This window comes from Lytechinus variegatus, chromosome 12 (genome assembly GCF_018143015.1).
Source record: "Lytechinus variegatus isolate NC3 chromosome 12, Lvar_3.0, whole genome shotgun sequence".
NCBI lineage: Eukaryota > Metazoa > Echinodermata > Echinoidea > Temnopleuroida > Toxopneustidae > Lytechinus > Lytechinus variegatus.
In genome coordinates this window covers 28803188-28830437 of record NC_054751.1, presented here as the reverse complement: position 1 = coordinate 28830437, position 27250 = coordinate 28803188, and the positions used below count along the sequence as shown (strand labels likewise).

The 27250-nt window shown below is 38.5% G+C and overlaps 3 protein-coding genes across 3 annotated transcripts in view; 1 reads left to right on the top strand and 2 right to left on the bottom strand.

The window, feature by feature from the left end:
- LOC121425400 (ileal sodium/bile acid cotransporter-like) overlaps window positions 1–18806 on the top strand; it is a 62890-nt gene extending 44084 nt beyond the window's left edge. Inside the window, exons 5-7 of the mRNA XM_041621444.1 lie at window positions 15570–15798; window positions 16436–16677; window positions 17690–18806. Coding sequence (XP_041477378.1) covers window positions 15570–15798; window positions 16436–16677; window positions 17690–18000 — 782 coding nt within the window. The 3' untranslated portion in view covers window positions 18001–18806. The remainder of the gene's footprint in view (window positions 1–15569; window positions 15799–16435; window positions 16678–17689) is intronic.
- On the bottom strand, window positions 11958–14144 carry LOC121425401 (mu-type opioid receptor-like). Its single transcript, XM_041621445.1, has one exon. It carries the CDS (start codon window positions 13689–13691, stop codon window positions 12636–12638), a length of 1056 nt encoding a protein of 351 aa, XP_041477379.1. The 5' UTR covers window positions 13692–14144; the 3' UTR covers window positions 11958–12635.
- A 3181-nt stretch (window positions 18807–21987) lies between the features above and the next one.
- The window catches only part of LOC121425361 (protein RRP5 homolog), a 31469-nt gene continuing 26206 nt past the window's right edge, over window positions 21988–27250 (bottom strand). Inside the window, exons 20-25 of the mRNA XM_041621387.1 lie at window positions 27134–27202; window positions 26414–26598; window positions 25667–25835; window positions 24885–25038; window positions 23921–24086; window positions 21988–22557 (exon numbers count right to left, since the gene is read on the bottom strand). Coding sequence (XP_041477321.1) covers window positions 22383–22557; window positions 23921–24086; window positions 24885–25038; window positions 25667–25835; window positions 26414–26598; window positions 27134–27202 — 918 coding nt within the window. The 3' untranslated portion in view covers window positions 21988–22382. The remainder of the gene's footprint in view (window positions 22558–23920; window positions 24087–24884; window positions 25039–25666; window positions 25836–26413; window positions 26599–27133; window positions 27203–27250) is intronic.

Genomic DNA, 27250 nt, shown 5'->3' with positions numbered 1-27250 from the left:
TCAACCATTGCGTGATGACATGTCCTCGTTTGGACCCGAAGGTGTCTCGTCCCCAAGCGATCTCATCTGACTATCTCTGGTCTCAACACCAGCAAAGATAGGCCTCAAACTCCGGACGGATCCACAAAGTTCCCGAAGTGCTCTCCGAAAGTTCGGGTTTCTTGCGGCATAGATCACCGGATTGAAGCATGAGTTGACGAAAGCTAGGACGACGAAAGACCGGTAGACAGGGCTGTAAAGATAGCTGTTGTCAATGAGCCCGACGTTAATCGCGAAATATAATACCTGATCGGGTGTCCAGGAGATGATGAAGACGATGATGACTTCGAGAAGCATCCTGTTGATCTTGTTGACATTGGTGCGGGAGCTTTTGCGGAGAGTTCTGACGGTGAGGACGTGAGCGATCAGCATCGTTGTGACAGGGAAGACGTACTCGGCCAAGAAGACAGCAGTTCCATTAAACATGCCGAACCAAACAGACGGATATCCGAACTCGCATGAGCCGTCTTCGAAATAGTTGATGAATACAACGACGATGTTGATTAGAAAAGACGTAAGCCAAATACCCGCGATGATCATCAATGTCCGATCCGGGGAGAAGATGCGTTTGAATTGGAATGGCCTAACGACTGCAACAAGTCTCTCAAGGGATATTGTGGTGAGCGTGAAGATAGACGCTAAGACGGCAACCCACATGAAGAATGATGAGTGGATGATCCGACAGTAGAGGTTTGCGGATGCAGTATTTGGAAGGGTCTTTACCTGTCTATGCGGTATGATGAAAACCGAGGTGAGGAAGTCGGCTAGAGCTAAGCCGGCGATCAGGGTATCCGTTGAGCAACGTGACCTCCTGACCCGGAAGAGAACCACCATCACCAGGAAGTTACCGATGATACCAGCCAGGGCCAGGAACAGTTGGATGACCTCCCGCCATCCCCAGACTAATGGAGCCCAAGTCCAGGATAAAGTGGCGTTCGTCTCATTCGCGAATCTTATTCCATTCTGGGTCATTCCAAACATCTTGATGATCAGGCAAAAGATAAAAGCGTTCACAAATCTGTAGATTATTTAAGTTCACAGCCAATAAATGTTTGTTTTGTTGAAGAAATCACATTCCCTCCTGTTCGATGTTCACTCAGCTATCCTATGAGAACAAAGTGTTTTCTTGCCACATCTAGATTATGAAGCTGAAATAGTCATTCAATGATCTTTCAGCGTCTTAGGGGACGAATTGTTCGTGTGCAGTGGGCAAGGAATAGATGTAGACATAATATACCTTTTTGACCACATTCAAAAATAAAGTGGAGTTAAGAGTCGCTGTAAGCTCTTTATATTTCCTTGGAGTCTTGATCATGTTGTTATCGAAAGAAGTAATTAAGATAATTTTATTGTAATACGTGATGAACACCATTATATAGACGCAATATCCTTTTGACCACATTTAGAAATAACGAGTCGTTATTAGCTCTGCCTTTCCTTGATCATGTTGTACTTATCAAATTCGATTACTACATTAACAAAAGAAACAAGTTGTTATCGAAAGTAGTAATTAAGATACCTTTATTACATTACATGTAGGACCAATCCATTGTTTCATTACCTGTTATATGGGTCACCAGAATCGAATCATATCCAAGATATTGAATTGTTAAAGATTAAGAAGTTTCAATTGAATCAATTACAACAATGATGATCGTGCACGTCGATTCATGATATACAAATTTTGTGTTTTAAATGGAGCGAGTTAGCTTAGTTAGTAAAGTATTTGCCTGTTGAATCAAAGGTCGTGGGTTCGAGTCCATCCCGGGCGGACGACTGAAATCTGCATTGTGTGTACACCTAAATCTCTCCACTGTTCTGTACGATGCAGACTATGTAACAGTCTAACACAGGCGCGGATCCAGAATTTCGTAGGGAGGGGGGGCCCAAATTCGACCTGATTTTGGCGCCCCTGTGTACTTTTCTGAAAAATGGCGGCCCCTCCCTCCCCCAGGCAATCATAAGTGCCTTAAATGCATGTTAAATTATCTTATTTCATATAGGCACATGAATCAGGGGCGGATCCAGCCTTCGCCAATAAAGGGGCCCGGAATTTTTTTCAGCCATATTTTCCCCGATCGGCCGCTCGAAGATGTTTTTTTCGTTTGTTTCTTTGAAGGGGGTAGTCCTATAAGTCACTTCTTAGCTTTATTCTTTAAATCAACATAAATGTATGATATCATAATCCTTATTTTATAATGCCTGCGCGAAGCGCGAGCAATTTTTTTTGAAATTGTATGTATTGTTTCATAAAATTTGAACATTCTGAAGATGTGCCTGCAATAATTACTGCGAACGCGAAGCGCGAGTAGAAATTTTTGATAAACGTTTTGAACTGATCGGAAAGGTAGGCCTACCAGTCCTGTTAAAGACTGCATACAGTTAGCCATGAAGACGTTATATATTTCAACAATCAAATAATGCGAGCGCGAAGCGCGAGCTGAAAATTTTTGACATTTCTACATAAAGAATGGAAAAATTTAATCAGTTTTTGTAATCATGAACAGGATAGCTACACAGTATAACTAAACAATTGATGATTTTTGACATTTCTACATAAAGAATGGAAAACTGATCAGTTTTTGTAATCATGAACAGAATAGATATATAGTATAATTAAACAATTGATGCGAGCGCAAAGTGCGAGCGGAAAAAAAATTTAGATTTAGACCTATAGAACAGGACACTCTATTCATGTTTCCTAAATCATGAAAAAGATGAGTAAGAGGGGATCTTCCTACATTAATAATGCGAGCGCAAAGCGCGAGCAGAAAATGTTTGTATACGTTTTGAACTGATCGAAAAGTGCCTTTAAGGACTGCTTGCATTTAGCCATGAAGACATTACATATTTCATCAATCAAATAATGCGAGCGCGAAGCGCGAGCTGAAAATTTTTGACATTTCTACATAAAGAATGGAAAAATTTAATCAGTTTTTGTAATCATGAACAGGATAGCTATACAGTATAACTAAACAATTGATGCGAGCGCGAAGTGCGAGCGGAAAAATTCTAGATTTAGACCTAGAACGGGACACTCTATTCATGTTTCCTAAATCATGAAAAAGATGAGTAAGAGGGGATCTTCCTACATTAATAATGCGAGCGCAAAGCGCGAGCAGAAAATGTTTGTATACGTTTTGAACTGATCGAAAAGTGCCTTTAAGGACTGCTTGCATTTAGCCATGAAGACATTACATATTTCACAATCAAATTATGCGAGCGCGAAGCGCGAGCGTAAAAAAATCGAGATTTCGACCTTGAACGGGATACTCTATTCATGTTTTGTAAATCATGAAAGGGATGAGAAAGGGGATCTTCCGACATTAATAATACGAGCACAAAGGGCGAGCAGAATTTTTTGATATTGTGATCTGAAACTGGATAACTGAATGAAAATGCGCGCGCGTGTTTCAGATTTAGACCTAGAATCTAGGCATTCTAAACAATTAAAATATTTGATATTCCGATCTGATATTTCAAACACTTTGTATGAAACTTGTAAGGTGGATATAAATCGCACTTGATAAAGAGCTGATATGTTTCATTATTACTTTAATTTTGAGACATAGGACCTTCACATCCTTAGGACATGTTATCATATGAATATGATGACTATTATCTTCCTGTTCATCTTGCTAAGCGCGAGATGAAACAAAAGTTACAATTTAATTATTAAATTGATATCTTAGTATTAATGCATAATGAGGGCGCGGAATCTGATGATAATATGGCCTGAACACTGAACATTTCAAGCAACTTTTTATTTATGAATATGATGCATCATTAATTAGTTGATATATTTTTAACCATTAATACGAGCGCAAATCGCGAGCCGAATTTTTTGATAAACTGTCATAAAAGGGGATTTTAAGTAGTTTGTTATACAATCAATATTGAGACATACATATTCCGCCAATCAAAAATGCATGCATAGCAGCGCTAGCTGATGCATTTTGACAATCAGACCTGAAAAGGGATATTTTGAAAACTTTATGGAATACATGAAAATAATAGGTACCTGATAAATCAAAATTCGCGAACGCGCAGCGCAATTGGAAAATGTTAATATTCAGACCATAAAACTGACATTTTTACAGAGCACTTTTTAAAAATCAATATGTAAATCACAAAAATTAATGAAAGTTCGATTTCCAAGGAGAAATGTGTTTTGTATACTGACTTCCAAACTTGATATTTAAGCTCCGTGTTGAACAAGATATGTGGATCACTTAACAGGCAATGCGAGCGCGAAGCGCGAGCGAAAATTTTATATAGTGACATAAAATATTTTGTCCAAGTCTTCCTCTCATCTTATTTTATTCATTCGTCTTCCTCCTTTTCTTTTTTCTCTTTTCTTTTCCTTTCTTTTTGTTTCTTTCCCCCCTTTTTTTCCTCTACCAATAGGGGGGTCCGGGCCACTCAGGTCCACACCTGGATCCGCCTATGCATGAAGAAGAGGCAAATGAATAATGGTTTTATAATGATGTTTTCATGAATAAATGTAATATCACTTTAAAAAAATAATCAATGCGAGCGGGAAACTCGAGCGATTTCTATTTTAACCATTTGATGCTTTCAATTTCGTTTAACTTCTCATCAGAGCAGGCCCTGCTAATATGTGAGCGGGAGCCAGGCGCGGATCCAGGATTTCTTAGGGGCCCTAATTTCAAGTCAAGTAATAATCGTGCCGAAATATTGACTCCCATTGCCGAATGGGTAATGTCTAGTTCAGTTACTTCTCACAGAAACCTCTCTTGCATTGTAGGCATTCTTCGCTCTTGTAGGTACTCCATTTTTTTCTCTTCTACTTTTTGCTTCAGGGGATGAACAATCTTACGGGGATGACACCCGTGTATCACCGCGTATGAAAACTGGATGTGCAATAACTAAATTGCATATTCTGCATGAAAGAAAAATTAATGTTTTATTTTGGGTAAGATATTCTTGAAAAGATATAAATTTACATGCTTATTATTATATAGTTGAGGTAGACTCAGTAGTCAGCACTCAGCATTTACTAATTGGGAGTGCACTGCCTACTTACATCTGTAAGTGTTTGGATATATTATATGATATTTTGCTATTCGCTTGAAATCCATTCAAAACAGTGAGTTGTCTTGTCAATTCTAATCAACAAACATTGGCTCTTCCGCTCTTGCAACAATCATATAAAGTATCAAAAGGCTATGTATCTTATAATCTTGCTCAAATTTTATATACTCCAAATAGATTTTCAAAAGAAACAGAATGCGTGTAAACGGTGTATATAAAAGAATGTAAGATACTAAAGACAGTGGCGTACCGTGGGTCATGGCATTGGGGGGGCACCAGCAAAAATTTTGAGTCACTAGTGAGCGCACGAAGCGCGCCCAGTTGCCAGGTATGCTGACCTAATAGAGTCACTTTAAGGACAGTGCCATTAAACGGATATGTATTTCATTGTCAAATAATGAGAGCGCGAAGCGCGAGATTAAAATTTTTGATATTCAGACCTAAAAAGGGACACTATAATTAATCTTTTGTAATCATGATACGTACCTTTCTCACTAAATAATGCGAGCGCGAAGCGCGAGCTGAAATTTTTGTAAATATTGACCCCAAACAGGAAGATTTTAAGGATTATACTTTAGGAATCCATTAAGAGTATACACACCTCACCATAGTCATCTAAGGCGAGTGCCAATAAGCGCTTGCTGATTTTGTTAGAATTACATCTATAAACATGCACATAATGCACTTGTAATCATGATTAACATATCAATCTCACTAATCAAATCTTGCGAGCGCGAAGCGCGAGCTGAAAATTTAGGAAATTCAGACCTGAAGAGGGACATTGTTTGTAGGAATTCACGAAGACCATACATAGTTCACTTACCATATAATGCGAGCGCGAAGCGCGAGCTGAAAATGTTTGATATTCAGATCAGAAAAAGGGACATTGTAAGGACTGATTCTAGGAATTCATGGAGAGCAGACATATTTCACCAATCCACTACTGCGAAGGAAATGTTTTATATTAAGACCTTAAAATGGGCCAATCACTTTAAGTAGTCATGAAAAAGAAGCAAACTATTGTACATAAAACAATAATAACTCGAAGTGATATAACATTATAAGGAACAATAGTATTTTTTTCCCATTACGTTTATCTTCCTTTCTCCCTCTTTTTCTCCTTTTCCCCGTTTTTTTTTGTTTGTTTTTTGGGTCAGCCGATTGGGGAGGGGGGCACGTGCCCCCCATGCCCCCCGTAGTTACGCCACTGACTAAAGATAAATATACTGTAAAAATATACTTTATTGTCAGTGTCTTTATATATGAAAACAATGCTCTTAAGTTCGCATCATTTTGGACGATAAGTTCTTATCTCTCTCTTTCATACAATACTAGTGAAACATGAATTCCAAGGTCCCATGTATCTTGTATACATCAACTATTTCAAGATGTAACAATAAATGTAAATGATAGCAATGCAGTTTAGGCCTGAGTAAATCCACGTAATAGTTTCAGTGGAATTCGTTTAAAAAATAAAACGTGATTTCCCACTGTAGGTTGGAAACGAAAAGGTGTCGTATCATCAACTGTATATAGCTGTCTTTTACGCATTACTACATGAAACAAAAATATAGGAACGATATAAACCATAGAGTTATTTCAGTTACTTGAGTATTTGACGATTCGTCAAAAAATAAAAAACGCATCCGAAACTTTCACCATTACAATGAAAGTTTCATTTATTCTTTTACATATTGCACACTAAGAAATAAAGGTTCAAAATTGAACCCCGAAAGGTTCATGCAAAATCAGCACCCTATGGGTTCAAAAATTGAACCCCTGATTTGGGGTTCAAAAATTGAACCCGCAGGATGCAAAAAAAATTTAACCCATAGGGTGCTGATTTTGCATCAACCTTTCGGGGTTCAATTCTGAACATTTATTTCTTAGTGTGTGCAAGTAAACTTCAAAATTTCTGTAAATAACATCTATCAATATAGGCCTATCCATCCATGTTGTAGTCAAGGCTCAAACCTCCAAGGCCAAGGCTTTAATACCCAAGACCTAGGCTTCAATCCCCAAGGCCAATGCTTCGATCCCCAAGGCCAAGGCATGGAAACCCAAGGCCTAAAAACCTCAAGGCCTAAAAACCTCAAGGCCACGGCATTTCAAACTTTCAATATATGGAACAATGAGCCAACAACAAGGCGGCAGTTCGAATATCAGTTCGGCGCCCTATACAATCATGTAGGTCGATCATCAATTTGCCCCCCCCCCCGTTCGAACATTAATTCGGCCCCCAGTTCGAACATCATTTTGGCATTTCTTCGAACTCAATTTGCCTTCCCTAGTTCGAATATTTTTTCTCCCCCTAGCTCGAGTATCAATTTTGCGCCCCCTAGTTTGAACATCAATTCGGCGCCCCCTAGTTTGAGTATCAATTTGGCACCCCCTACCTCGAACATTGATTCGGCCCCCCTCCCTAGTTCGAGTATCAATTCGGCGCCCCTACATGTAGGTCCAACATCAATTTGGCACCCCTAGTTCGAATATCAATTCGGCGCCCCTACATGTAGGTCGATCATCACTTCGCCCCCCCCCCCCCGATCGAACATCAATTCGGCCCCCAGTTCGAACATCATTTTGGCATCCCTTCGAACATCATTTCGGCGCCCTCCTCGTTCGAATATAAATTCGGCGCCCCTACATGTAGGTCCAACATCAATTTGGCGCCCCTAGTTCGAATATCAATTCGGCGCCCCTACATGTAGGTCGATCATCACTTCGCCCCCCCCCCCCGTTCGAACATCAATTCGGCTTCCAGTTCGAACATCATTTTGGCATCCCTTCGAACATCATTTCGGCGCCCTCCTAGTTCGAATATCGATTCGGCTCCCCCTACATGTAGGTCCAACATCAATTTGGCGCCCCTAGTTCGAATACCATTTCGCCCCCCCCCCCAGCTCGAGTATTAATTTGGCGCCCCCTAGTTCCAACATCAATTTGGCGCCCCTACATCGAACATCAATTCGCCCCCCCCCCCCCCCGTTCAAACATCAATTCTGCCCCCAGTTCGAACAGCATTTTGACTTTCCTTCGAACATCATTTCAGCGCCCTTTTGGTTCGAACATCACTTTTTTCCTCCTCTTCCTCTTTTTTTCTTCTCGTCCTTCCCCTCTTCCTCTCCACTTTTCTTCTTTTCTTTCTTCCCTCTTCCTCTTTCTCCTTTTTTTCTCCTTTCCCCCTTCCTCTCTCTTTTCACCCTCTTCCTCTTTTTTTCTCCCTCCCCTCCCTTTTCTTCTCTTTCTTTCCCCTCTTCTTTTCCCCTCTTTTTCTTCCTTCCTTTCTCCTTTTCTTCTCTTCCCTTCCCCTTTTCTTCCCCCTTCTCTCTCTTTTTTCCTCTTCTTTCTTCCCTCTTCCTCTCGTTCCTTTTTTCTCCTTTCCTCTCTCTTCCCCCTCTTCCTCTTTTTTCTCTTTCTTTCCCCTCTTCTCTTTTTTCTTTCCCTTCTTCTTTTCTTTCCCCTCTCTTTTCTTCTCTTCTTTCCTCCCTCCCTCTCCCTCCCCTTTCTTTTCTTCTCTTCCTCCCTTTCCTCTTCCTCTCTCTCTTTTTCTTCTCTTCCTTTCCTCCCTCCCTCTCCCTCCCCCTTTCTTTTCTTCTCTTCCTCCCTTTCCTCTTCCTCTCTCTCTTTTTCTTCTCTTCCTTTCCCCTCTTCCCCTCTCTCTCTTTTTTTTCTCCTTTTCCTTTCCCTCTTTTTTTCCTTCTCTTTCTTTCCCCTTTTCCTCTCTCTTTTCCTTCCCTTCCTTCCCCCCTCTCCCTCCCCCTTTCTTTTCTTCTCTTCCTCCCTTTCCTCTTCCTCTCTCTCTTTTTCTTCTCTTCCTTTCCCCTCTTCCCCTCTCTCTCTTTTTTTTCTCCTTTTCCTTTCCCTCTCTTTTTCCTTCTCTTTCTTTCCCCCTTTCCTCTCTCTTTTTCCCCTCTTCTTCCTTCCCCCTCTTCCTCTCTCTTTTCCCCCTCTCCTCTCTCTCTTTTCCTTTCCCCCCCCCTTTTCCTCTCTTTTTTTCTTTCCCCTCTTCCCCTCTTTTTCTCTTTCTTTCCCTCTCTCTTTTTTTTAGTCGAAGGGGGGGGGGGGCAAGGCCCCCTCGGCCCCCCCATGGATCCGCGCCTGGTCTAACAGTATATTCTGATCTGAAGGCTGGATAATTTAAGCACGTTTTGAATAAAGAACAAACTGCGTATTCTATTACACATGCGTGCGCGGGTTTTAAAGTTAGACCTAGAATCTGAGCATTCTGAACACATTTGTTTTATCATGAAAATATTTGATTCTATTTCAAGTATTATGTAGGAAAATTGTGAAGTGCATCGCACTTAATTAATTGTGCGAGCGCGAGCTGATATCTTTTCATATTACTTTGACCCAGGAACGGGGCATTTCTAAGGATTCCGGGAATGTGTTATCATTTTGATATTCAGGCCATGAAACGGACATTTTACAAAGCAATTTTTTATATCAGTTTTTTGTAATCAAACAAAATAATGAAAGCTCGATGAAAGAGCTGAAATATGTTTTGTATATTTACTTTAAAATCTTTATATTTTAATCTCCATATTAGCCTATTGAGCAAGATATGTACTTCACCGAACAGGCAATGCGAGTGCGAAGCGCGAGCGAAAATTTTATATAGTGACATGAATTTTTTTTAATTTTCCAGGCCTATCCCTCGCCATATTTCATTCACTCGTCTTCATCCTCTTATTTTTCCTCCCCCTTTTTCCCTTCTTTTTTGTCTTTCCCCTTTTTCTCACTTTTTGCTCCGCCCGTGGATCCGTCTATGAAAAGGTTATCACAAAACTTAATTTCTGTGGTTATGATAATTTTTCTTTAGTACTTTCTTACATTTAGGTTTATGACCTAATCATCATTGTGAATTATGTGCATGTGTGTTGTGTGCGTGTGTTGGGTGTCTGTTTGGAAATATTTTCCAGTCTAGTGTACCATCTTGACCTTTACATCTATACGCTTCTTTTTGTTGTTGTTGTTTGTATTTTGTAGAATACTAATGCCGTGAAATTCAAGCTTTAACTCGAGATTGTCAATTTTCGTTAAAGCGCTCTGAATTTTGTTCGTTTTTTAGGATTTTTTTTTCAAAGAAAATGTTTCGGTCTATTCTACCTAACCGAAACTAATGCTATTAAAAATAATATATAGTTTAGAGTTAGGGATTTTGTCGACCCATGTTTTGGATGGGGGAGGGGAGCTGAAAAATATCAAATATTTTCGGCGCACCAAATTATGACACAGATCTTTGCACATTGGCAATTTTGTATGTAGTATTTTGGTGTCAAATATAATAGTTTTGTAGTGCTTTCCGATGCTTTTACTTTCCAACATATCTTTGCATTTAATGATATATTTTTTTCAAGTTGTCGAAAGTAGCAAATCTATGTGATTGTCCCCAATATCTTCATGGTTGCGATCGCCCTCCCTCCCCAGGACTATACAAAGCAGTGATCCCAGGGTCATGTTCTTTTCCAGCCTATCTTTTTGTTAATATCACATTCAAGAATTCAAAGATGTTGTAGATTTACGTTAATTTGGATATTCATGAGAAGTGCTCCAAATGTTAGGCTTCACTTTGAAAATTTTCTCCCCGGTCAACATAATGGGGGTTGGTACCATGAACATTGAACACCCCCATTCCCTGCCATATTCGATAATACCTTTATTACGCTCAATGGTCTCTAAATTTTGAAATTTCGCTCTGGAAAATAGGCGTGTTTTGCTCGTTCACTTGGCTCGCTTCCGAATAAATAAATGAAACTCCTGGAAAGAGTAACAACGCAAGTTCCCCTCTCAAATCCTGCCCCCCCCCCCCTCATCTACGACACCAAAACTGGGCCTGATGGGTGTTATACATGTAGATGAAATGGTTATGAAAAACAATCTTAACTGTTTAGTCCAGAACCGCGCCTTTTTCAATTCAATTCTTTTATTTCCTTTCAAAACATAATACAAATAATATAAAGCAATAAAATCAAGTACAATTTTACAGAAGGGCATTCTTACTTCGTAAAAAAAAGTATAATATAGAGCATAATGGAAATGAGGGGATCCACTAAAAAGCAAAGCTTGTAAAGTGTGGATCCCCATTGAAAGGGTATTCACTAAAAAAAAAATCGGTTAACCAAATATTGGATAAGATGGGAACATGCATGTTGGTTGGGTAAAAAGATATCAAATATTTTGTAAATTTTACGCAATGCTGCATTGAAATTTACCGTTAAAACATGTGTTTTTCCCAATATGGGGTAAACAAAAATACACGGCAAACATGCATGTTCCCTTTCTGCCCAATATTGGGTTAATTTTACAGTGTTTTAGTGTTTATGCACATGGAGATAGATCTTGACTTAGACAAACATTGTTCACGAGATATAAAGTGATGTTGTTTTCAAATTAAGTGTGAATCTGAGCAAAAACCAAATGTTCCATTTTATTTCAGACTACTTCCAAGCAAGCCATCTGCACGATACTGAATCCAATAAATTTCACAAATTATCCATTCATAATGCATTATTGTAGAATAATGTGTACGTAAGTTCTGTTACAGGACATAATGTGCCTCTTCGTTGAACAACTATGGCACATCGTAGAATAATAATTATTTATGCAAATATACATAAAAGAAACAACTACAAAAATTAGAGAATTAGATAAAAACACCATCAGCGCCGAATGTGCATATATAATCTGCAGGTTTCAAGTAACTCACCACAACACTATATAGCGTCCTTTGGCAAAGCGTTTATCTACATTTGCCACCCTCGACCCAGGTGTAGTAAATGGGTACCCGGGCCAGTAGGAAGAAATTCCTTGAATGCTCGATGCGTCCGATCAGGGTAGCCGTGCTAAAGCCGGGGTAATAGGATGCAGCGCTTAGAAACATTTGTATTAAGCGCTATATAAATGTTGCATATTATTATTATTATTATTTGGGCACAATCAAACAGAAGGAATGTTTAACTTAAAAAGTATGCAGTTATTTGCGTTCAAATAAAATGAGGGAGGGGGCAGTGGGGCTAACAATTATAGGAGGGCCTAATATCGCTACCACGTGAGGGCATTGAGATAAGATGCCAAATGATGCCCGTATATAGGCATAAAATTGTCAGTGAATACAATTCACCAAATGATGTCTTTTAAAAATGAATGAAAAATAAAATAAAATGAAAATAAAGGCCTATAACAGACAAGAGAATCAACTTTGACGAAAATGTGCAGAATAAAAGCAATGTTACTTTGCAAGGGGCATACTTAATTTTGAAAAAAAAAATATTCTATTTATTTTTAAGAAGAAAAACAATCCCGGTTTCCGCCGCCCCTGTACATAATTATAGTATTAGATGTGGGTGACAGTTGAATGTTTTGGCTTCGGCCACCTGTTTACTTACGATAGACCAAAATAGGTGTTAATAGTCTTGAATAGAGGATAAGTCATTGCCCAAAATACAACCCCATCCGGTCATATTTATTAGAAATATATAAATGGTTCATCATTTTGAAATCGGGATAAACTATTGATAAATTCCATGGGAGTCTCTTCAATCATTGCGTGATGACATGTCGTCGTTTGGACCCGAAGGTGTCTCCTCCCCAAGCATTCTCATCTGACTATCTCTGGTCTCAACACCAGCAAAGATAGGCCTCAAACTCCGGACGGATCCACAGAGATCCATAAGTGCTCTTCGAAAGTTCGGGTTTCTTGCGGCATAGATCACCGGATTGACGCACGAGTTGACGAAAGCTAGGACGACGAAAGACCGGTAGACAGGGCTGTAGAGATAGCTGTTGTCGATGAGCCCGACGTTGATAGCGAAATATAATACCTGATCGGGTGTCCAGGAGATGATGAAGACGATGATGACTTCGAGTATCATCCTGTTGATCTTTCGCCTGGCTTTAAGGATGAAGTCTTGACTTTCATTGCTGACATTGGTGCGGGAGCTTTTGCGGAGAGCTCTGACGGTGAAGACATGAGCAATCAGCATCGTGGTGACAGGGAAAACGTACTCGACCAAGAAGACAGCGATTCCATTAAACTTGCCGAACCAACGAGACGGATATCCGAACTCACATGAGCCGTCTTCGAAATAGACGATGAATACAATGACGATGTTGATTAGAAAAGACGTAATCCAAATACCCGCAATGATCATCAATGTCCGATCCGGGGAGAAGATGCGTCTGAATTGGAATGGCCGAACGACTGCAACAAGTCTCTCAAGGGATATTGTGGTGAGCGTGAAGATAGACGCTGAGATGGCAACCCACATGAAGAATGAAGAGTGGATGATCCGACAGTAGAGGTTTGCGGATGCAGTATCTGGAAGGGTCTTTACCTGTCTATGCGGTATGATGAAAACCGAGGTGAGGAAGTCGGCTAGAGCTAAGCCGGCGATCAGGGTATCCGTTGAGCAACGTGACCTCCTGACCCGGAAGAGAACCACCATCACCAGGAAGTTACCGATGATGCCTGCCAGGGCCAGGAACAGCTGGAAGACCTCCCGCCATCCCCAGACTAATGGAGCCCAAGTCCAAGATAAAGTGGCGTTCGTCTCATTCGCAAACCTTATTCCATTCTGGGTCATTCCAAACATCTTGATGATCAGGCAAAAGATGAAAGTGTTTACAAATCTGTAGATTTTTTAAATTCAGCCAATAAAAGTCACATTCCCTCCTATTCGATGTTCACTCAGCTATCCTATGAGAGCAAAGTGTTTTCTTGCCACAGCTAGATTATGAAGCTGAAATAGTCATTCAATGAGCTTTCAACGTCTTCAGGATATTGACATAAACGTTCGAATGGGTGACGAATTGTTCCTGCGGAGTGGACAAGGAATAGATGTAGCCACGATATACTCTTTTGACCACATTTATAAATAGTGGAGTGAAGCGTTGTTATTAGCTCTTTCAATTTCCTTGAAGTCTTGATCAAAATAATTTCGTCATTATTCGTGACTACTTGATATCGAAAGTAGTAATTAAGATAATTTTATGACAATACGTGATGTACCATGATGAAGACACAATACCCTTTTGACCACATTTAGAAATTAAGTGGAGTTTATAAGAGTCGTTATTAGCTCTGAATTTCCTTGATCAAGTTGTCATGGTTGAACTGGGGCCCGTTGCAGAAAGAGTTGCAATCAATCGCAACTCTAAAAATCATGCGCAACTTGATTTTCAACCAATCAACAGCGCGCATTTGGGACTTGCGTTTGATTTTTTGACTTGCGTTTAAACGCAACTCTTTCTGCAACGGGCCCCTGATCAAATTTCAGAAACCAAAATAAACATCTCCTCATTAGTTATCACTTGAAAAACCATTGTCCCAATGAGCATTTCCGTATCTTGAAATCATTTCCCGTCATATTAGTAAAAATCAATACGCCATGCTGTTGAATATTATATTCCAGATACACATGATAAGTATAGCGACTCCAACGACAGTCCTTGAAAGATTTTTAGCACTGGTGTAGACAAGGAATGAAACCGACCCCATTCCGCCAATTGGCGAAAACATATACATGCATAGACCTAACAAAAGAAAATTGAAATTGGCACTTGTTCTATATCCGCATCGTCTGTGGTTTTGATTCATATTGTCCAATACTATTCCGTCTAATATCTACTTACAACATGTAGTCTATATTTGAGGAACTAAATTTTAATTTGAAAATGTAAAAAATGATATGTAGACAAAGGGGGAAATTAATCCAACTTGGCATTAGACTAAATGAGAATTAAACTAAGTGGATATTGCAGAACCAACGGCAATTGGACCAAACTCCGGGACCGAACCTTGGCCTCTTTAGGACAAATATGATGTATGTATCACTTTATTGAACAGAAAGCAATAAAGGTACATGATATAAAATAACACTACATATACACTGATCTATACATAAGAGAGCTAGAGCCCAGCAAGGTCGCATTACTGACACAGGCAGGGCATATTAAACAAAGTATTAAACAGGAGCAGAAAGTACCAGAGGAGTTACTGAAAAGAAAATATATTAATTTTGAGGCAGATACTTGCATATTTTAGTCTTTCCCTTTCCATTTTCCCTCATTTTTCTTCGTCATGGTTTTCGGGGGGGGGGGGGCTTTCACCTTTCCTGACTAAGTAAACAAAAGAGGAAAGGAAAGAGAGAAGGGTGAAATACGACATCATTTTCTGAATACTATGTCAAAATCTCTAACAAAATTGATTTTTGTACAAAAAATGTCGAAATCTTTGCTAGCTCGCTACACTCTCTCTCACAACTTTTTATAAATTTTATGCGATACACCGTATATCTAATCTAGCCCCTTATTTTTTAGGCTCATTATGCCACCGAGGGTCCATCATCTGTAAGCCAGTGCTGACCCGTTTAGTGTCGGTTTCATTATGGTGACTGGGTATATTGTTTTTTGTTTTTATCCTGCGCTAACCTCAATCATAATATTATCTTTTTGCTTCCCTCATCCTCTAGGGGGATACCTGAGTAACACCCTAAGCGTCCTACTCGATGCCGACTACGTTCTCAGCCTGACGATGACGTTCTGTTCCAACATCCTCGCCATGGGCATGATGCCACTGAATCTCTTCATCTACACGACCAGGCTGACGGACGATAACGAGTCGTTGAACACGCCATTCGGCGAGATCGCCATCCAGCTCGTCATCCTTATCATACCTATTGGCATCGGGATGATCATTCGGTGGGTAGACGACGACGGTGGTGGTGCATGACGATGGTGACGATGATGATGATGGTGGTGCTGGTGGTGATCATGTGATGATGATGGTAATAATGATGATAGCGTTGATCATAATGACTGATTAAGATTATGGATATGATAGGCATGATGATTAGGATAAATATTGGTGTGATGATAAAAATAATGGTGATAATGAAGGAGGTTGCAATGATGGTGGTTATGATGATGATGATGAAGACGATGACGATGTCAATAATGATAATGATGATGGTGATAAAGATAATTACGCTGAGGATGCTTGTGATGATACCGATGATTGTGATTAATGATGATGATGATAACGATCATAATGATGATGACAATGAAGACGATAGCCTAATGAGGTACCTGATGATGATGAAGATGATTATGATGAATAATATCATGATAATTTTGACGATAGTGATGATAATATAATATGATGATGCGGATTTCTATGATGAAGATGTTGGCGATGATGATGATTGTATTGATGGGTGCAATGTTATCAAAGGAATTAGGAAAAACCCGACAGTAATAGATCCGAGAACTTTCGGTACATGGACTATATTTTCCCCAAATTTTACCCCCACCCCCTCCTCATTTTTTTTCATTACAGGTATAAATGGCCTAAACTTCAGGAGAAGGCCATGAAGTTACTCAAACCTGTCTCGACCATTGTTCTAGCAATCACGCTCGCCACAAGTCTCCCGTTCCAACTCTACATCTTCGACGCTCCCTGGAACGTTTACCTGGCGGCTTTCCTGCTGCCGTTGTGTGGCGCTTTTTGCGGTAGCGTCATCGCCAAGATAACGTGCATCAAGCCCAATGCAGCTATTGTCACGATATCATTGGAAACAGGTAGGGTGCGGGGGTTCATGAAACTTGTTTGTCTGATAAGAACAGTGAAAAGCTACTGAAATCATGGGATTTCATTAACTAACACCAAACTTATCCTCAACATTGTGCAATCGTTATAGGCAATTACTTACTAAAAAGGAATTATAAGGGGAGAAAATAAGCGAGAAATAGGGATGACGACCATTGTTAATATTATCTCGCCTCCATAGCAGAGGGAGACGATAGGCGCCGCTTTTCCGACGGCGGCGACGGTATGGTCAACATTGAAATTTTATTCAAGCTTAAGTGTTTGAAATGTCATCATGTCTTAAAAAGTTAATAGACACTTTTCATGAAATTTTGAGTAATCAAGTAACACTGATCATCTTGCACGAGCTTCAGGTCAAATGACCAAGCTCAAAGGTCATTTTTATGGTCAATGAACTTTGAATAGCCTTTTTTTAAATATAATTATTTATCTTAGCTGCCAAACTCAGCTCTACTGCTGTATTTAATTGCATAATGTAGGTCAGATTGCCGGAGGCGTTCCATTGTAAAATCAGAGCTTTGTTCAAATTTTTGATTGCCAAGAAAAGGAAGAGTTGATTGTTTTTTTTCTCTCTCCATTAGTCATACTTCATAAGGCCTTATTATCATAAAAAAGGAAGAGAGATTTCAATAGGCATGTTTGATATCCAAATGATATCCTAAATCAATGCATCGACTTTCTATAGATAACCAAACTCTATGGTCTTTACCGTAGTCAAGTTTGGCTCATGGAATATATGTCTTTTCATTTATTCTTCTTTCATTATTGCTACGTTTTTCTTTTGTTCTTTTTTTAAAATTCCTTTTTCTTTTTCCTCCTATTTCTTTATTCTTCTCTCATCTTTTATTTCCTTCCTGTCTTATTTATTCCATTTCAGTCGTTCGCTTTTACTTTCTTTTCTTTTCATCCTTCCTTCCTTCCACTTTTTTTCTTTCTGCTTTTCCGCTTTAACCAAACACCATAACTTTATTCCAATTTCTCCAGGCGTCCAGAATGCTTTGATGGCCAACAGCATCATCGTCCTCTTCTACCCGAAACCCGAGGCAGAGCTGGCGGCCCGTGTCCCGTTCCTCATCTTCCTCATGACCCTCTTCGAAGGGATCCTCATCGCGGCCATTTACCTCCCTTACAAGCACTTCTGCAAGAAGCCCGACGATGAGGTGGACGACGAGGAGAAGATCAAGAATGAGAAGATGAAGGAGGTGTATTCACCGGAGGAGATGAAAGAGAAGGACGGTGATGGAGGATATACGACAGAGAGCGCCTACGAGAATCCGGCCTTCCAAAAGAATTGAAACATCCATCGCATGGTCCGACATTATCAACCATGCGCCTGCATGTATTATTTTTCGCATATCCTTCAATATTCATGGATGAGGAGCGCTTTCATTGAAATTAAAGTCTTTCCTTTTACAATCAGAGTTTATGACAGCGCACAATTTAAAAAAAAAAAAACCTAGAAACAAAGTAACATTCGTCAGGCATAAATGCAAGCGGATAATTTTGAGGCCATCTCAAATTTCATCTTATAATTGCATTTAAGCGTCAAAATAATTTATGATGACTATGAAAATGGTAATTATGATGGCAAGGATGACGACAATATGATAAAATATGATCATTTTCACCCCAAATTTGAGGAAAAATATGAAAAATCTTACAGAATCCTATAGCTAGAAATACTAATCAATTGATTATGAATATTGTTTTATTATGTTTGATAGTTCTTGCAACAATTCATCCTCATAAAGCCAAGGGGTAAAAGAAAACGACAAAAACATGAAGCTAGAATTATTATTTATTATTATTATTTTATTATTATTTGTTTTGGCGTCACCTGTGCCTGGGAGGGGAAATTATCATTTTCATTACTTGAGAAGATTACTGTCCAACATTTTCAGATCAAACAGTAAGATTGAATCATGTCTTCATTATAGTGTGTGAAATTCTGAGAGCATTTCGAGACAGTGTGTTTTCTTTATATTTTGTTTAGGTAAGTAAGGTTCATGTTACTTCTAAATGTGAACACAATCATAGACGGCAGGGGGGAAGGGGGTCCTGTCCCCCCTAAATTTGAGGTGGGGGGACGGACTCTCCCCCCTAAAATTTCTCTTGATAACTTTTTTTTTTTGCTGGTCAATTTTGTTTCCTGCGTTCCACCCCCCTTAATTCAGGTGGACCCCCTCCCCTTAATTTTTGTGTTCCCCAAAAATATTTTGGTTTTTTCTTTGCTTGTCAAAAATTTTTGGTGGTCACCCCCCTAAGATTTTGGTTGATAACCTTATTTTATTTCATTTTTTTGCTTGTCCGATTGTTTTTACCTGTGTCCATCCCAAAAATTAAGGTGGACCCCTCCTAATTTTTTGGCTTCCGCCACCAAAGGACACAATTAAGCGCCAAAGGGGTAGGGCATGTGTGCCCCCCCCCCCTCCCCTCTGTGTCCATTCGCAATTGATCAAGTGTAAGTTCACAATTTTCTATGAGGGATTTATATATATATAGTATATTTTTGTAGATTGTAATGTAATTAGTATAATAACTTTGAAGTGCCGTAGAATTACAAAATATGATATCTAGAAAGTGCTGCTGGGGCTTAGGGGAAAAGACCTTGATAAATCAATGGTTATCTTTATGACTAAACAGTATTAAACAGTTATTATAAAGTCTGAGAATGTCATATTTTATACAAACAAAAAATTGTAGTAATGATATTCAGCATCTTTTCAAATTACCTTTCTTTAGGATGCATTTCATATTATACTATTTTTTTGAATGCCCTTCTGTAAAATTGTACTTGATTTGTATTACTTTATATGAATTTGTATTTTGTTTTGAATGGAAATTGAAATGAAGAATTGAATTTTACAGACATCATAACAAATAAATATCACCACTTTCAAGAGTAGTTGGAAGATTACTTTTATATCTTACTTTTGTATTTAATTAATTGCACTATTTCAGGATGGAATTGAAGTTACAGTCCTTTGGAATAGTGAAACTATGCTAGCATATATATGGTTGATGGAGATGGATTGTTATGAAATCAAAATCACAACAATGAGTATTAACATTTTACTTATTTTCTTTTAAATATCTATAGATTGAAAAAGATGGAAGTATGTGGAAAATATTTTTTTTACCGGTATGGTCATATTTTCAAAGTCATGCACTTATTTATTGAGATGAATTATGAAGTGAGTTATGACTGTTGCAAGAAATTGTCATTTGGTTATGTATTATATAGGACAGATATGTGAACTTTTTCAAGATACGTTAAATTCTTATGACAAAAATAAAAATATACCAAGGCTGAAAATAAGAACAAGGTTGAAATTAAAGTAGAAGAAATTGTCAAACTTTAATGGTAATATCATTTATCAACAGTACTTTAACAACATAACAAATATTTGAATGTGAAGTACAAAAATCATGGCATGTCACTGAAAATAATAACAAGTGGAATGCCTCTGGCCATCTCACCTGCATCACGCGATTCAACATAGCAGCATTGCTGATTTTGAAAACTACTATAACTCGCAGATGTTCAGTGATACTTGGTTACTCTTAATTCCACGTTTTATGAACTAGACCAATACACTTACAGAGATAGGATGGTAATTCAACAAATACCCCCAATGTTGCTAAAATTCATTGACCTCACATGACCTTTGACCTTGATCATGTGACCTGAAACTTGCACAGAATATTCAGTGATACTTGATTACTCTTATGTCCAAGTTTCAAAAGTCAGATCAATAAACTTGCAAAGTTATGATGGTAATTCAACAGATACCCCCATTATGGCCGAAGTTCATTGACCTTTGACCTTGGTCATGTGACCTAAAATGCGCACAGGATATTCAGTGATACTTGATTACTCTTATGTCCAAGTTTTATGAACTAGACCAACATACTTTCAAAGTTATGATGGTAATTCAACAAATACCCCCTATTCGGCCAAAGTTCATTGACCCTAAATGACCTTTGACCTTGATCATGTGACCTGAAACTTGCACAGGATGTTCAGTGATACTTGATTACTATTATGTCCAAGTTTCATGAATCAGATCCAAAAACTTTTAAAGTTTTGATTGTAATTCAACAGATACCCCCAAATTGGCCAAAGTTCATTGACCCTAAATGACCTTTGACCTTACTCATGTGACATGAAACTCATGCAGGATGTTTGGTGATACATGATTGACCTTTAATGAACTAGGTCCATATACTTTCTAATTTATGATGTCATTTCAAAAACTTAACCTCAGGTTAAGATTTGATGTTGACGCCGTTGCCGCCGCCGTCGGAAAAGCGGCGCTTATAGTCTCACTCTGCTATGCAGGTGAGACAAAAATGTTTTTAAAAAACGTTAGTCTAAATAAAATGAGCTAATTTTCTTGTATCCCTATTCATGATTAAGAAAAAATAATTATACCATACATTTATACACTTGATTGAGATAGGTAGAATATACAAAGTGACATTGTGAAATAAAAAAACCAATAATACCCCTACCACCCCCCCCCATAAGTGTGTATAACATGATTTCAAGAAAAAATAGGTCAGAAGATAAATCTTAACCAGAAAATAATACATTAATACTTTTGACAAAAATCATCTGACACAGCTGTCTGACTTTAATGCCTACTACCATTCTATTTGAAATATCAATGTACTTTCAAAATGTAAGAAATATGTATTTATGATCAAAGTTATGAATGGAAATGAAAATAAAATATATAGATTATACAGATCATTCATCTCTTATCACATGTGAATTTGTCGTAATTATTGTTAAAAATCTTCTGCCTCTTTTTTTTTTCTTCTGATGATCACAAAGAATCCCCTATAAATTGATATTAAGCTGATATGTAAATATATATAAATACTGTATGCATGATTGAGAATTAATTTTTTTTATATCAGAAAAATAAATAATTATTACCTTCGTTCCATGTGAAAATATTACTAATTCGTAAATCAATATCAAAATTTTCTGCTGCAAGAACATTCGGACCGAATATTAGGGACGAGACTTCGACAGCCATGCATCTTGTTGAAATGATGTCATTAGTCTTATCTTGATGGATCCAAAATAGGCAGCAGGGGGATCAGTGCAGAGGATCCGAGACATTTGGGCAACTAAATAATATTTCTTCTAAAAGTCCCAGTGGTGTTTAAAGAAGATTTAAAACTGTTGAGAAGTAGTTGCCATGATAATGAATTATTGTATTTGTAACATCCCTCCCCCGTCCTCGACAAGTCCTCTCCCACAGTGGTCAACGGTCTTCTTCTTGACTGTATTAACCCATTGAATACTGAATTCTGTCAATCCACAAACTTTGTACAGGTATAACCTGGTTCCAGTTGGTAACGGGTTAATAATGGACTTGTCTCCATATATCTTCTGGAAGTCTAGGTAACACTTGAAGATGATTTAGGATTGTTATGCAGTCGCCAAGGTATTGTACAATTAAGACATCCCTCCCCTGTATTCTAAAACTGACCTCTAACAGAGGTCTTGGATTCTACATACTCCACATCCTTTTGCTTGACTGATATAATGGTGGACTCATCCCCATATTTCTTATCAAAGTCGAGGCAATGCTTGAAGAAGATTAAGATTGTCAAGCAGTTGCCATGGTAATGAATGATTGAGACATCACACTACTGCACCCTACACATCCCCTCCAACAGCGGTCCTGGATTCCACGTACTCGACAGCCTTCTGCTTGACTGCGTTAATGGTCGACTCGTCTCCATACTTCTTCTCAAAGTCTAGGTACCGTTTGAAGAAGAACTTGACCTTCTTGGCGGAAAGTTTCAGGTGGATCACCCTCTCAAAGAGGTGTCTAAAAAAAAGAATCAGTTAAAATAATAGATCAGGGGGCGTTTCATGAAAGGACTTGTCGAACGTTTTATCCGACAAGTCCCATTTTATCTGACAGTTACCATAGGAACAGTGCCTCTAAGCCAATCAAAATCATGGAAAGATGTCAGATCTGACAACTTGTCGGATGAAAATATTGATGAAACGCTTCCCTGATAGGAATTATTTTTTGTTTGTTTATTCATTTCAAATTCAGATAAAAAACAGGTAATTACAATACAATATAATGAATGCAATTATATACAAATTGATATAAATAAAATAGATTTAAAGAAATTAATGTCATTACAAGCCTTTAATTAAAAAACAAAGGGTAACACATACAAAATTAAGTGGTTGAAAATGAAGAAAGGGAAACTGAAATAAGGCCAAATGGCCCTGTAAAATAAGTTCTCTTATACACAATACAATGAAGTATCAAATTATAGACAATGAGTTACCAGTACTGGAAAACATAGAATAATTACAAAAAAAATATATAAATTAAAAAAAACATGAAAAGCTATTAAGAAATATCTGTCTGAGGACCATTGAAAATTTAATCCTCGTTACTGCTTACCAAAATCATATTTCTAAAAAAGAATAGGAAATAAAAGGAGAGAATTTCATCAACATTTGTCTTCTGACAGGTTGTCGGATCGCACAACTTTTCTTGGTTATGATTGGGCGAGAACCACTGGTGTCTGACTTTTACCATGGTAACTATCGCATAATTACAACTTGTCAGTTTGTCCGTGCTGAAAGATTTCATAGGATAGTAGGCTGAAGAGTGAAAAAACATGGCTCCATAATGGTGTTTCTTTCCCATTGGAATGGGAGGGTGGATTGATCTTTTGAGATTCAGAGCTGGGGTTAGGACGTGACAAAATATACAAATAATGAATGTGTATGATTGCAATGGATAGACAATTTCATGAGGTGAAAGATGAAATGATCCATTCAACGAGACTATGCCTTGTTGAATGGATCATTCGTTTCATTTCATCTTCCACTGCGTGAAGTATTCTGTCCATTGCGGGAATGAAAAGAACATTCATCATTTGTTTTATTCGACACCTTAAATACAGATCATTGTTGTTTTGTAAACATCATCATCATCATCATTACCATTTTTCATTACAGATCGAGCATGCAATCTTAAACATATAGGAGTAATGCCGAAAATTTGTTTACAAATTAGATCATTGTCATTTTACATTTAACAATTTGAGTAAAAGTGCCTTTAGTCATATACATTCAACATGCGCACTGCAAACACATGTGGAGTGCCCGTGGTCTCGTCATCATCATCATTACCATCATCATCACAATCATCATCTTCATACCTGGATGCATCAGTATCTCCGTGTTTAATTGTAAGATCAAGATAGATTGACCAGATGTCTGTTCTCTTTGGGTAGTTACTAAGAATGTTTTCAAACATTGTCTTTCCTCTCTCTGGTTCAGCATGGCGGTACTCCAGCTGGGCAAACTTCACGATCACACCAACATCTGTCAAATGCAAAGGTTGGCATGTAATTAAGTTTGCACTAGTCTATGTCAAATAATATAGTATTAATGATAACAGTTTAAGATTTATACAGCGGACATACATGTCGTCTAGCCTGATCATGATTTACATTCTCCTTTCTACTCCTTGTTATTACTCCCTCCTCCTCTTTCCTCTTTTTCTCCATCTCCATCCATGCAACCTCCTTTTCTACTCTTCCTCCCCTCCTAAGCTTTTGCCTTTCACCTCACCTTCATATTCATTCTTTTTACTTCTTTTCTTGCTCCTCCTTTTTCTTTTCCCTGTCTCCTCCATCAAAACATCTTCCTCAGTCCTACCTTTTCCCCTTGTCTCTCTTTTTCCTTTCTAATCTTGTTTATTCAATTTTAACTTTATCCACCCTTCTTCTCTACATTTTTCTCCCCTTCCCCTTCTCTCTCCTCTCAACTTACATTCTTTCTATAACAGACCGTTGAAGCTTGTCTGCCTGAGTTGTCTAGCATGATCATGCTCTTTCATTTTCATTCTTCTCTTCCTTGTCCTTCTTTTCCTCCTCCTCTTCTTCCCCTTCCTCCTTCTCTTCCTTTCTTTCTCCTCCTTCCCCTTCTTATTTTTCTTTTTCATCTACTCCTCCTCTCTACTTTCTTCTCCTCTTCCTAATCATTTTTGTTATCCTCCCTACCTCATTTTCTATTTATTTTCCTTCTTCTTCATCTTCTTCTATCTCCCCCCCCCCCTATATTTTTATTCCCCTCCCCCTCAAAATCATCATCCTCCTCCTCTCCCTCCTCCAAACTTACGTTCTTTCTGTACCAGACTCTTGAAGCTTCTCTGCATGAGTCGTCTAGCCTGATCGTGCTTCCCATTCTTCATCAGGAAGGTTCCAAACCCAGTCCATACTTCAGGCTCAAACTTGAACCTCTTCACCATCGTCTCATACAGCTGCTCAGCCGGCTGCAGTGAACAAGAAAGCATTTAAGACAATCAAAGGTTATATGCATAGGCAGTGGCAGACCCAGGGGGGGGGTACAACCAGCATGTGCCCACCCCCCTTTTGACAGCCAAAATTGTTAATGTAAATATGCTGTTCTCTAACACAAGTGTGTCCCACATTCCCTTTTGATAGTCACAGCATATATTTTGAATGGTGATATGTCAGTCATAATACACAATTGAAGACCTTTTTTTTGCTTGTCAAATTTTCCTTGGGCCAATGTGTCCCCCCCCCCCCATTTTTTTGAAAATCTTGCATCCGCCCCTGTGCATAGGAGTGACTTGTTAAGGGGACATCAAGTTCAAAAGTAACAGGGTTGATTACCAGCATATACTTTCAAATACATCTTTCTTGTGCAATCTCATCAATTAATTTGCAGTAGTGTGCACACCCTTAGCATAAATTTAACAATGCGACGATACCCTCATAACCGAAAACTACTGGAAATTGAAGTGCAACTCTTAAATCATTAGGAAACAACTCATGACCTATATTCTCCAGAAATCATTCAAATGCAACTTTCTGAGGGAAGGAGCCTGTCTCTTTGTGCTAATGCTGTTATAAAAGGGGAACATCGTTACCACTTACCCCAGTCTTGTCCGTTCTGACGTAGATACTGACGAGCTGTTGGAAGACTTTGATCGGTTCACACTGCTGGAGCGCCCTCTGGAAGACGGCAACCACTTCCTCTTCCGTCCCGTACAAGTTCTCCAGGTTAAGATATGCCACCCATACGTTCAGTTTCTCCTGCTCTTCTCTGTGTGAGTAAAATTAAAGAATAATAAAGTTCACATCATCATATATTACTTCATGAGACACCAGTAAATGCAATGGCCCATATTCTAAAGTCTAACTCCCCAGGGGGGCCACTTACATTGACCAGTGGATACCATCCGCGACCAAAAAAACATGTAAAAATTATGTCTTTTACGTAACATAATAAGGGTGTCAAAAACACTAAAATAATGAAAAAAGGGTATCTATTTTCTCTAGGAAAGCTAAGTGTTTAGGGTCAAATTTTTGAGGGTGTAAAAATTAAGACTAAAATGTTTTATAAAGGATGTACTTAATTCTGACCCAAGAGTCAACACTACATGTTTAGAGTACGATTTGCACGAGATGTGGGAGGTGGGGCCATGCTAAACCCAATGATGTTGGTAAAGGTAAAACCTGACGATCAACGACGTCTGTGACATTACAATAAAAATGTTGCCATACTTGTTTAGGGGGTCAATTCAGGGAATACTTGGCAAGAAGATCGTTTTGTTTCCAATACTTGTTAAGGGTAGGGTTTCACATGCCAATACTTGTTTCCCACTCCCCTTCCTCTCCTACCTGAAATTGATGGTTTTCAGAGCACGCTCTGCAATAGCCCTGGCCTTCTCTATGTCCACTGAGTTGAGGTAAAAGGCCATGTAACGGATCCAAGCGAGGGAGCTGTTCGGGGAGCTTGCAACGAGACGATCAAAATCTTCCGGAGTTTCCGGTGGCCTGCTGGCATCCATCAAGGCTTGCTCAGTCTGGAGAAAGTGAAGAGAGTGACACAATTAACAAATATGATCATTTCTTAAGGACTACCCAACCCTCCTTTTATGACTGCGTAGTATGCTGTCATTTGTTTGAACAAGCAATTTGGTTAGATCAATCGATACAAACTGAGAACCACCTTTTATTGTCAATCATCTAAAATGGTTTCATAATATAAGTTTGTAACTGCATTATCGAGCAATGCAATTGAGAAATTATGAACGCCTCTTGCTCTGAAATTTTAATGTGTATATGGATTCCCAACTCATCCACTTGGAACATACCTCTTGATGAGATTGAAGAGAGTCTACCAGATTGTGAAAAATAAAGTAAAACAAAACCTTCTGCTATTTCTGAAATCACTCGATTACATGGTGAAATAAAAAGAATACAAAATAATGTGCATCATGAAATAGTGACAAGTATTTTTGTGCAAACTATATTTGTTTTATTGTGGAAGGCGGGGGGTATAATGAAAATGATGATAGGTGATAAAGGGTGAGGAGTTTGTTTTGTAGTTGTTCTTACCTTATACAAGACATCTTCTTGGGCCATAGCCTCCTCTTCCAAATCCTTTCTGCTCTTTTTCGCTGGCGGCTACAAAAATAACAATTATCAAATGTTCTTATTTTACATAATCCTTTC

Bases quoted from the DNA above. Each gene is read 5' to 3' on its own strand.
- LOC121425401 (XM_041621445.1), bottom strand. From the start codon at position 13,691: ATGTTTGGAATGACCCAGAATGGAATAAGGTTTGCGAATGAGACGAAC.